This window comes from Elephantulus edwardii, unplaced genomic scaffold (assembly GCF_000299155.1).
Source record: "Elephantulus edwardii isolate Elephantulus edwardi_28Jun2011 unplaced genomic scaffold, EleEdw1.0 scaffold00046, whole genome shotgun sequence".
NCBI lineage: Eukaryota > Metazoa > Chordata > Mammalia > Macroscelidea > Macroscelididae > Elephantulus > Elephantulus edwardii.
In genome coordinates, this window is record NW_006399796.1 from 6,589,296 (window position 1) to 6,601,821 (window position 12,526).

A 12,526-nucleotide genomic window follows, 5' to 3' on the forward strand; every position below is an offset into this window, starting at 1 on the left:
GTGTTTCCTGTAAGGCTGGTCTTGTTTTTATAAACTCCCTTAGTTTCTGTATTTCTGGGAATATTTTGATCTCTCCTTTGTATTTGATGAACAGTTTTGCTGGATACAGTATTCTTGGTTGACAGTTGTGTTCTTTGAGTGTTCTATATATGCTATTCCATTGTCTTCTTGCTCACATGGTTTCTGCTGAGAAATCTGCATTTAGTCTTAACTGTTCTCCCTTATAGGTTACTTTGTGTCTCATTGCTTTCAGTATTCTCTCATCTTTGGTTCTAGCAAATTTGATAATGATATGCCTTGATGTTTTTCTTTTAGTGTCTATTCAATACGGTGTTCGCTCGGCTTTTTGAATATATATTCTCTCATTCTTCATTATGCCTGGAAAGTTTTACTCTAGTAATTGTTCCACAAGTTTTTCAGTGCCTATACTTGCTTCTTTCTGTTCTGGGATTCCGATGATGCAAATGTTACTTCTTTTAATGATATCCCACATTATTCTTAGGTTTTCTTCGGTTTCCTTCTTTTTTGATTCTGCTTTTTTCTCAGATCTGTGGTGACAGTTCTATCTTCTGTTTCACTGATTCTGTTTTCCATCTCTTCACCTCTGTTTATGTGTCTCTGCATCATGTTGAAAGCATTAGAAACCTTAGACCTCATATTTTGGATCATGGTTTCTTGTTTTGTGCCTCGTTTGTTTTTTCTGCATTGTTATAAATTGTTTTTTCTAAGCTCTTCCTCATTTTTACTCATCCATTGAAAAGATTCAATCATTGTTCTTTTCAGTTCTGTCAGAAAGTTCCATCAGACTTTCTGGCTTCAGGAAATCCATTTCTACTCTGTCATTTTGGGGGGGTTGAGAAAAGATATCTTGCTTTGGGTTTGCATAGCGAGTGAGGAACCCTGCTTCTTTCGGGACATTAACGTGGTAGAGTTTTTCAAATCTGAGGTGATAGATGGTTCTTGATTTGATGTCACTGCTTCTCTGTCGAGATGCCCAGGACCTCCCTGTTGCTTGAGTTAGCGGGACCAACATGGTAAGGCCAGACATCAGTTTGTAGACCAAAGAAACTTAATCTCCAATGTTAGATGAGTTTTCAGGGGAGGTTGATAAATCCTATAGATTTGGTGTATGTTGTCTTCCCAAAGTTTAAAGCTGGCACTTCCTCACAGACTGCTGAGACTCGTAATTTTCGTACCTGGTGGCGTGGGTGGGAGGGACAAGCATGGGTCCCACCGCGGCATTTGAATGACCCTTCTCCCTGTATCTGTGCAGTCCTCAGGCCAAACTCCGAGATTTAAAGCTTCCTTCTGTCTTCTTTTAGCTTTTTCTCGATCATTCAGTATTTTACCCATAGCATCCTTAAGTATTGCAACTCATAGCTTGAATATGTTCTTTAGTTTCTTCACATTAAAATGAGTAGAGTGAGGGGTAGATTAAGGAAATGGGAAAGATCTGGTGTGAAAAACAATGTATACAAATTTTGTAAATAAGCCAGAATAAAATAAAAAGTTTATGTTAAAAAAAACCATAATGCATGGAAATGATTTGGTATGAAATATGTGAATGAATAATGTGAAACACAATGTATATGTACTTTGTAAGCAAACCAATATAAAATAATTTTTTAAAAAAAAACAAAAACCAAACAACAGATGTTGATTTAGTTGGCCCTTTTGATTTTCCAACTCTGACTCCTTGCAAATTTCATTAAAATACTTTGTCTTCTGGAGCTGCCCTTTGAAATCTATTAAGCTCCTTAACTTCTTGATTTCTTCCCATTGCTTTGGCTTCTTGGTGCTCTAGTGCAATATTCAGAGTCTCTTCTGTCATCCATTTTGGTCTTTTCTTCTCCTTTGTCTTTGTAATGACCTGAATTCTTCAGACTACCACTTATTTATCTTATGAAGCTTTTGGTGAGTTTGAACCCCATTCTGCCACCGGTTATCTCTAAGGAGAATATAGGTGATCAATTTTGGGACTTCTGTTTTTTTTATATACTCCCCCCCTTTTTTTTAATATCTTCATCATTTTTCTGTCTTATTGACTCCCAATGAGGATTGAAGGAACGGATTTTTTTTCCCTTTTCATTATAAACTAGTTTTCTTTTTAAAGGAAATGGGATTATTTTGGCTCCTGCATTCTTGGAATTGATTACAGTTACATGGAGTTCAGCTGCATTTTTTGTTTTTCATTTTGTTATATTTTGTACCCATATAGTGAAATCAGTACATGTAGACATTGATTTACACCTGGGTATAGATCCAAAGAAAGCTTTAGTATTCACTAGACTATAGAAAGGGGTAATTATTTCCCTTCACAAGGGAAAATATTCTATTCATCTATACTTAGAATCTAATTTTAAAATACTAGTTGAGTTGCATATATTAAAGTTAAGCTTTGACCATCTTTTTATTGACTCTTAAATATTTATGTTTCATTTGTAACCAATTCCTCAGAATTCTTTTAATTGCCTGTTTGCTGTTACAATTCTAATTTTAAAAATATGTAAATATTAGTGTGCTGAGTTACATCTATAGATAAAACCTAGAATTGAAATAAAACTCCATTTTCTTTTCAAGATACTGCTACTAACATTCTCCCTTTTTCAGTTCATTTAAAGTTAGTTTATTTTGAGGAATGATTAAAAGAAATTAAACATTTCATGTAATGGATCTTTTTTATCATTAAACTGTTTATAGTCATGGGTACATTCACAAAATTCTTCTCAAATTTGAGCACCAAATGCTCTTGTGTTTTCAGTAAATAAACATATTCCAGAATAAATTTTTCTATTAAAAAATGAAATGTTTTCCCTTTTTACTTAATTTATTTGAAATGGAAGTAACTGGACGTGTGTGAAAACCACAGTTTCCTGAGCATTTTCCACAGCAAACATTGTATCAACTTTAAATAAGGAAAGTTGTGACTTACGTGTTATCTCTCTTTACCAGTTTGGATATAATTAACATGTATGTCACCAACAGTTTTTTTCATTTTTACATTGTTTTTTCCACATTAGAATATTTATATAAAGTATTAAGGTAATCAGATTTACAAATCAGTACCAGAACATTAGGGACAAGTATGGTAAAAAGGTGATATGGAAAATAACCTCCAAGACAACTGTTTGTTGAGTAGATTTTAGATCTGGTGGCCTATTGGATGAGGAGTTGCACTCTCAGTCCAAAGGTAAGGATTGGAATCTATCATCTGCTCCACAGAAAAAGATTGGCTTTCCTCCCTTGTGATTTGCTGCCTCTGAAAACCCGCTAGAGGATCAGCTATGAGTCAATTTCGACTTCACAGTAAACAACTGCTGATTGTAGCTTGTCAGGTAAATGAATATGAGTGTGAGAAGCTGTCAGGAGTGGCATCCACTTCCTAAACAACATGCCTCTGGAAACTCTATGAACTTTGATAAATGACAATAGTTATAGAAAATATTCAGCCCTTTTTGTTCATAGGGTCTCTATGAGTCATGCTCAACTCAACAGCAATCAACAACATCGTTAAACTGTTATATTCATACCTATAGAGCATTGTTTTTGTTAGATACTATGGAAGACATGAACACTGACACATAGTATAAACAACTAGACTTTATATTTGTTATTTCAAACTTGCTCAGTTTTGGGGTCCTGGTGGCATAGTCAGTGGTGAGTTTTTATGCTAACCCAAAGGCTGTACATTTCTGGTGGTTTGAGTCCAGCAGAGGCTCCATGGAAGAATGATGGGCCATCTCCTCCCATATAATTTACAGCTTTTGAAACCCAGTGGAAAGTCAGTTAAGTCAGTTCTGACTTGACAGCAGTGAGAATTTTGGGAGATAGAAGTGGCAAGAAGTCAAATGCTCACACTTCATACTCTTCCAGAGCAATCCACATTTTCATTAAGTTGTTCACCTCTGTTATCATTTTATGGGTCTCAACCCAAAATGAGAAGTATGAAAGATCAGAATGTCTTGTTGGCTGTTGTTAGGTCCTGTTGAGCAGAGTATGATTCACAGCTAGCAACCCTATAAACAAAGATCTGAACCCTGTTCTGTCCAGCGCTATCCTCACAGTTACTGACACACAGGAGCCTATTGTTGCAGTCACAGCATCAGTCCACCTGGTCAAGAGTCTTCTCCTTTGCTGATTCTCCAGCCTTCTTAGCATCATGGTCTTTTCCAAGGAATAGCCCTTAGCAGCATGTCCAAAGTATGTGAGGTGACACCTCATCATTTTTGCTTCCAAGGAGCATTCCAGTTGCACCTTTTCCAAGATATATTTGTTGGTCTGGCTATCCATGTGATGTTCAGTGCTCTTCTCCAACACCTTTTCTTGACTAAATCTTTTAAGCTTTTTGAAAGCAAAAGCTATAATAAATACCTTTTGATTTCTTTTTATGGTCACAGGATATTTAGCAGATTTGTAGAAACATGTTAAGTAGTCATATTTTTTCCAGCATAATTTCTATATAGTGAGAATCTTAACATATTCATTTCCCCTAATGCTAATTTGAAAGACTGGTAGGGTTTTTTAATTCACTTTTTAATAATGTCAAGTTATCTTCTATTTATTTTACCTTATGCTTATTTTAAATTCACAGCCAGATTCTACTGCAACTGAAAGAGCAATTGCCAGACTGGCGATACATCCTCTTCTGAAGAAAAAAATAGATACGCTAAAAGGTATTGAATAACGTACCCTGTAAGCCACGCTTTTAATGAATTTATGTAGAAATTACCTGGGGGGAAAATAGGATGCCAAAGAAAACGATAAACTTTTTAAAAAAAACAACAAAAAACAACCAAGCACCTTAATTTCAGATTAACAACTTTTATTGGAGTATGTGTAGATTCATGATGCTATTGTTAATGCTGTTAAATAGATACCATCATACTGTAAACAACTCATGGCTGATCCTTGAGCCGATTTTCAGAGGCAGTAAATCACATATAGCGAGCTCTCTGGGCTAGAGATGAGAAGCCATGCTGCAGTCCTGAATGCATGTGGTTTTAATCCATCAGCTGCTCCATGGGGGAAGGATGGGCAGTCTCCTCCTGTGCAGCTAACTGCCTCTGAAAACCTGTCAAAGGATCTGCCATCATTCAGTTCTGACTGGATGGTACACAACAACAAAATCACTTTCAGACTGCCTACCTTTCTCCCCAGGGGCACTTGTTGGACTTGAACTGAATGCCTTTGGGTTGGTAGTGCAACTCCTTACCACAAGGCCACCAAATTGATTTGATAAAATTGGAATGTAGGTTATATTTTTAAGTTTTTAATTATTTGTTCTAGAATTAAGTATTTTGTTGCCAATTTAAAGATGCTATATGTGCAAAAGCCCAATTGATAATATTCTGCATTCTTAACAGTACTTTATTGTTAGGTACCATTGAGTCAGTTTTAACACTTAACTGCTGAGCATTTCCAGCCCATGATCATTATGGGTTCAGATTGCCAGGTCTCCCTCCTAGGGAGCAGCACATCTGAGTGGATTCAACCAGCTTATTATCTAGCAATCAAGAACTTAGCATTTGTGCCACCAGGACCCATCAGTGTATTGCTGTTAGTAGGTACTGCGGAGTTGACTACAACTCCTAGCAACCCTTTGAAGAAAACTTCTGAACCCTGTGCTGTCCTGTCCATCACCGTCTCTGCTATACTGAGTCCATTGTCACACTTACTATATTACTGTAGAAATCAGAGTTGTCTTGGAAAATCATTAAATCCAAGACATAAAGAAACAAAGATAGTCTTCAAATGGAGATTAATTTTTCAAAAGTCACAGGATTCTTCTTGAATTCAAGCTTGATTATGCGTGACTGATAATAACTTCTAAGTGTTTCCAAATAGTTTAAGAAACATTATGCTAATAATTTATTTTTTATTATTATGTCTTTTACTATTACTTTTAAAAGTAATCATGTACAGTTTTTCAGTTTGATTAATTATACATTAAATACTGTATATAATACATGTATTTCTATTTCCAGCTACTGTCAAAGCCTTTAAAGATGCAAGACAAAATGTTGCTGGAGTTGAATCATCAGATGCTTCAGAAGAACATTCCAAGGACACTTCCTGTTCAAATGATAATGAAAGGAAATTGCAGCATGAAGGGACTGTTGTCAGTACGCGTAAAGAGAAAGAATCCAAAGTGCTGGCAAAGAAGCCCATAAATAACTCAAAAGAAAAATTGAGCAGGACGGGACATGAACCCAAAGCAGTGAACATTCCAAACTCTCCATCAAAACCTCCTGGGAAAGATTCTGTAGTTTCAGCTCCAACCCAGAAAACACCTACTGACCCAAAAATGAAAACATTAAGTGAGACCCCAAAAACCAAAAGATCCAATAGCTCACTTGAGGACAGCAGTGATGGAGAAGAATTGCATGAGGAAGAGAAGGAGTATTTTGATGATAGCACAGAAGAAAGGTTTTATAAACAGTCTTCCATGTCTGAAGATAGTGATAGCAGTGATGACTTCTTCATTGGCAAAGTCAGACGGACACGAAGGAAGGAGAGTAGCCACCATTCTTCAGTTGAGGAAAGAAAAAAACCAAAAAAACCTTTCCCTGAAGAAGAAATACTCAAAACCCACAGGGATATGACAGATGACAAAAACAAACCAAGTACAGAATCCAGGAAGTTTGAATCAGTATTTTTCCACTCATTATCTGAATCAAAAAGCACTGGAAGGTAAAAGTATTTTTCTATTTGGTAATAGCTTAAATTTTAGGGAACTGAAAAATTTTTATATTTTTGAAATGCTATATATTCTAACAATATGGTGGTAAGAGATTATTTCACGTAATTCTATTTTATGCAGTGCATCTTACTATTAAATACGGGTCTTTCTGACTTATATTGAATTGTTGAATATACTTGGCAGTGCTATATTTATTAGCATTTCATAAAGTGATATGTTATAGCCAAATAATTTATCCTTCGGTTTTTGAAGTTTTTAAATAATTGGATCTGTTGATATCAAAATATTTTTAAATTATCTGTCATATCTGTATTCTTAAAATGGAACTTTCTGAAGTTGTACCCTTTTTAAAAAAATGACCTACAACCATTATTGTGGGAGGAGAATGAGCAATCTATTCCATGCGATTTCTGCTAGAGGGCCAACTAGGGGTTACTTCTGACTCAGTAGCATCCAAAAACAGCAGTTATTATGTACATTAGTCATTTTTTTATGTATTTTCACTTAAGAATATAAGGCTACTTGTCCTAACACAGAGTTTGTCTAAACTGTTAAAATATTATGTTTATCCCCTGCTGTAAACAGCTTGTTAAATTTCATTTGCTATATATCTCAATTTTGCATATAACTTGCATACAGGAAACTGATATGCAGAATGTTGTGTAGTTTGTCAGAAGTGTGTCACCTACATATTTTTGTTGTTAGGTGCTGTCGAGTTGGAGTCTGGCCTGAGAGGAGATTGCCCATCTTTCTCCTACAGTCCAGCTAGTGGATTCAAACTGCAAGCAAGCCTTTAGTTTGGCAGAGCAGTTCCTTATCACTAGACCATCATAGTTTCCTACTTTGCACATTAGTTGTGTAGAAATACAACTGTTAACCTGATAAGGATTATCAAAACTGTTCGAAGGAAACAATCATTGCTATATCATTAATAACTCTTTTCTTTGAAAATTTAGTTGTGTTTATGCACATGTTGTTTTGTTTTTTGGGTTTAATTTTGGTAGTATTTAAAGATATTTCTTAATGAAACAGAACACTTTGTAAAGAAGTATTTATGGAAAGCTTTACCTTTGTGACTTTGAAGAAATTAAAATACTCATTTATATATTACTGTTTCTTTTCCCTTAATAATGTAAATCTTTATTGCATGTGATCCTTATTTATGTTACATGTGAGATTAGTAAAATTTTTATTTGAAAGAATCCCAAATGGGATATTTTTCAATTATGAAAAGAAGTCTCTCAAAGAGTACTAAGAGGAAAAGTTCCTAATATTTTTGGTCAAATATTGGTAGCTGAAACTTAGTATTTCACTAATTGCTGCTAGGATGGCGAGAGTAACACTACAGTGTCTATCAGTTTTATTATGTTCTTAAGATCAAAGCCTGTAATGATCTTTTAAAGTTATTGTGGTATTTTGCTTCTTTTAGAAATTCCAGAGAACAGGCTCCAAAAAGCAAAACCGCAGGTATGTATGTATAAATGACTCATAACCTCTATAAGCAATTGAGCAATGTTTTGCTAAAATGGAATAATAAAATTTCTGGTTAATTATTAACATAAATGAATACCCACAGAAATGGGAATTGAGCATCTAATAATATACAGTGTGACTTTTCAAAAGTATTTTAATTGGAGAGTTAGTTTGTCAGGAAAAAATTAAATGTATTTAATTAAATGTATTTAATTTTTCTTGCATTAAATCCGTTTTCTCTCAAATTTTCAATTACTTTAATCAGTTAATTGATTAGTCTTAATCAGTTTATGTCATGGCGTTATTTCTGAGTTAAGTGTAAGTTTAGCATATTGTCAGATTAATTAATTATTAATATATTAAATAAATCTTAATTTATTTGTGTAGTCTGACTACCGTGTACAATCCCAAACTCTTAATAGCTTAGTAAAATAAAATTGTCTCACATCTTAATACACCGTGAATTGACAAAAGGATCGGACTCTTAACCCTTTTCTCCTCTTGGTCCTAGTTTTTCCCACTTGACCAGTAGAAGTTAATAGAATGTATATAGAATTTTGTGGAAAGTTTTTATGAGCCACACCTGAAAGTAGTGGCAGCGAATTCTGCTCATATTCCCTTGGCCAGAACATAGTCATGTGGCATTTTAATCTTTTTTCTTCCTTGGTTGAGTTTTTACGACCTTTTATTGTTCAAAATTTTTCTCAGTTTTATCTCTTAACATTTTGAAGTCCAGAAATGTCTCTATATTTCAGAGTCCCAAATATCTTGACTCTGTTGACTCTGGTTTTTGCATGTGAGCCGATCATTTCTTCCCAACTCTTCTCTTTTTTTTTTTTTGTAGTATTTTGCCAAAAACAACCATCAGTAGCCAGAATACTCCAATATTTATATTCTTTCCATCTGCTTACTTTAGTAACTCAGTAGACATGTAGCCTGTTATCATTGGCAACGGTTTTACCTATTGCTTTAATGTATGAGTTGCACATGTACTCTCTTTTCAAGTTTCAAATACTCAATTTTCTTAACTACTGCCAAAAACTGGCGTCCCATTTCTGAGTACCTACTTCCATGTATTCATAATAGACACAGGCTAATGGAAGTTAGCTACTAACATTTTATGATTTCTGCTTTTTTGGGTTTTTTTAATCATTATCTGACATCTCTGAGGGTTCCTTCCATCTTTGAGGAGACTTTTGTCTCCTCAGAGTCCTAGAATTTTCTTCATTTATTCAATCTGTGATTGTAGGGTAGGAAATACGAGTGAAAGACTTGGACAATATAAACCTCACATTTAACCCTCTTTCCATTGTTTTTCAGGGAGTTCTGGTGGCATGTTGTTGTTGTTGTTAGGTGCCATTGAATGAAGTATGAGTCATAGTGACTTTATGAATAATAGATCTGAATCATGTCTTATTCTCTATGATAAGGAATTGCATTGTCAACATAAAGATATGGGGTTCGAATCTACCACCTACTCACAGAAGAAAGGTTTACAGTTTCCTCTAAAATCATTAAATGCCTCTGAAAACCCACTGGAGATTCAGCTCTATGTGAGTTCCAACACAATAGTATATAACAACAACTATAATTTCTCAGGGAACTCTGATGACCTCGTGGCAGGGAGTTTCACTGTTATCCCAGAAGAACATGTCTCAAATCCACCAGCTGCTCCATGGGAGAAGAATGGACAGTCTCCTCCTATGCAGTTTACAGACTCTGAAAACCCAGTGGAGGTTCAGCAATAAGTCATTTTTGGCTTCACAACAAATAATAACCACCACCACCACCATTATTTCTTACTTTTCCCGTAAGAGAAAATGAAGAGAAATTACATGTGAGATTTTTGTCTAAGTCTTTTGCTCACTGTCCATTGGCTATAATTTAGCTACATGGCCTTACTTAAATAGCTGCAAGACAAATGGGAAATGTGTTCTGGAAAGGCAAACATGATTATCTGCTATGTTTGCTGTGCATTCACAAACAAGCTAAGTAGGCTATCAAGTGAAAGGTTTTCTTATTTAGCATACATATTAAACTCTGCTTGCTGAAACTGGGGAGAACCTGAAGCACTTGCTGCAGAGGGTCAAGGACTGCAACCTTCAATACGGATTGAAGCTCAAAATCAAGAAAACAAAGATTCTCACCACTGGACCAATTGACAGCATCAGTATGGATGGTGAAGAGATTGAGATAATAGTTAATTTTAGTTTACTCGGCTCCACAGTCAACACTCTTGGTAACAGCAGCCAGGAAATCAAGAGACAAATTGCATTGGGAAAGTCAGCTGTTGGAGACCTCTCAAGAGTACTGCAGAGCAATGATGTCAGGCTAGAGACTAAGGTGTGCCTGATCCAGGCTATAGTCTTCCCCAGTTGTGTGCTATGCATTGGAGAGTTGTGGACAGTGACAAGGGATGATAGAAAGAGAATTGATGCCTTTGAGCTGTGGTGCTGGAGAAGAGTGTTGAATATACCATGGACTGCTAAAAAAACAAACAGGTTTGTCGTGTAGAGGATGAAGCTGGGCTGCTCCTTGGAGAAAAGAATTCTGAGGCTTCATCTGACATACTTTGGGCATGTTGCAGGGAGGAACCAGTCCTTGGAGAGGGACATCACATTGGGGAAAGCTGGCAGTTCAAACCTAGCCAGCTGCTCAATAGAAGAAAGACTTGGCTTTCTGTTTCTGTACAGATTACAGTAAATTTTTTTTTTATAAAAGGCCCAAACTCAAAATTCCAAACCACTTTTGGGGCACTTGTGCTCTGTCCCATGTGTATCTATGAGATAAAAATCTACTTCATAATATCCCAAAACAAAATACTGAAAATAAGTGCATTTATTTATTAACACTTGCAAAGTGTAATTATTTGTACATAGACTCTAAATGTCCCATCGTATGTAGATCACATCTACTCTAGAAATCTGTTCCAATACTTAAAAAAAGAAGTGGCTCCATTGATAAAAGAGTAAAGAGTGTAAAAATGCAACTGTCATCCCAGAGGTGCACCGTTCAAATACAGCAGATGCTCTGCTGGAGGAGGAGGAACAATCTCCTCTTGTACCAGTCAGATCTGATTTGACGGTACACACACACAAAATAATAAAACTAGGAAAAAAAAATAAAACTGTCATAAAAATTGAATAGGTATTATTTCTAACTATTTATCATTTTGTTCTATTATGTTAAAAGGAACCCAAATGGTGCAATGGTTAAGTGCTCAGGGGCTAACTCAAAAGTTATAAGAGCTGGTAATCTCTTTCCATAAAGATGATGGTGTGGAACCTACAGAGAATTTTTGTCATATAGAGTTGCTATGAGCTGAAATCAACTGAATGACATCTACCAAAAAGCATTATATAAATTAACTTTTATTGTGTAAATATATTAACAAATTATAATATTTTAAATTGTTGTTGATGTTGTTGTTATGTGCTGTCAAACTGCTGGTAACTCATAGTGACCCCATGTACAAGAGCCCTAACCCCTGCTCTATCCTGTGCCAAACTTACTGTCTCCGACACACTTAGTGCCACCATTCCAATCACAGAATCAATCCATCTCATCGAGGGGGTCTTCCTCTCCTGTGCTGTCCCTCCACCGTCCCAAGCATGTAATCCCTTTCCAAGGATTGGACCCTCCTTGCAGCATACCCAAAATATATCAGACAGAGCTTCAGAATCCTTGCCTCTAAGGAGCAGCCCGGTTTCACCTTCTCCAGGACGAACATGTTTGTCGCTCCAGTTAACCTTTTAAATACTTCCTTTAAAAGTCAATGTCATGATGTTAAGTGAAAGAACTCTGTCACAAAAGGACAAATACTGTTAGAAGACCACTATTGCAAAAATTGTATGGTTAATGGGGATTTAGGAGTTCTGGAATAGAATGAACAAACAGTGAACACTGTAATGAATTAGAGGAAGAGAAGATCAACCTAAAAAGAATGGTCTCTTGAACAGTGTATAAACACTGCAGTTAGCAATCTGGAAGAGGACATGTATAACTGGTCAAAAGGGAGGGATAGTTAAAGAAAGGGAGAAGGAGAGAGAAAAAAAGCATAAAGGAAGATTTACTCATAGATAGAAACAATTGCAGAGGGCTGACAGGAATGGGTTGGAAGGTGAGGGAACAGAGATTAGTAAATGGATGAGTAAATAAAAGGGGAAAAGAAAGTATAGCATAGTTTTGATAGGACGTTATAAAACAAAACATGAGTGCCTGATTGAAATAAATTTTACAATAAAAAGTCAATGTCGTAATGGGCTCACATGTGTCAGAGATAATAGTGATGGCACAGAATAGGACAGTTCAGAACTGTTGTTCGTAGGATCACTATGACTTGTATGTATATAT

At 35.7% G+C, this 12,526-nt stretch overlaps 1 protein-coding gene across 1 annotated transcript in view; it reads left to right on the forward strand.

Annotated features, from left to right (window-relative positions):
* SRFBP1 (serum response factor binding protein 1) overlaps window positions 1-12,526 on the forward strand; it is a 110,911-nt gene that overhangs the window by 53,739 nt on the left and 44,646 nt on the right. Inside the window, exons 5-7 of the mRNA XM_006886025.1 lie at window positions 4,592-4,673; window positions 5,985-6,690; window positions 8,130-8,167. Of these exons, the coding sequence (XP_006886087.1) occupies window positions 4,592-4,673; window positions 5,985-6,690; window positions 8,130-8,167 (826 nt within the window). The remainder of the gene's footprint in view (window positions 1-4,591; window positions 4,674-5,984; window positions 6,691-8,129; window positions 8,168-12,526) is intronic.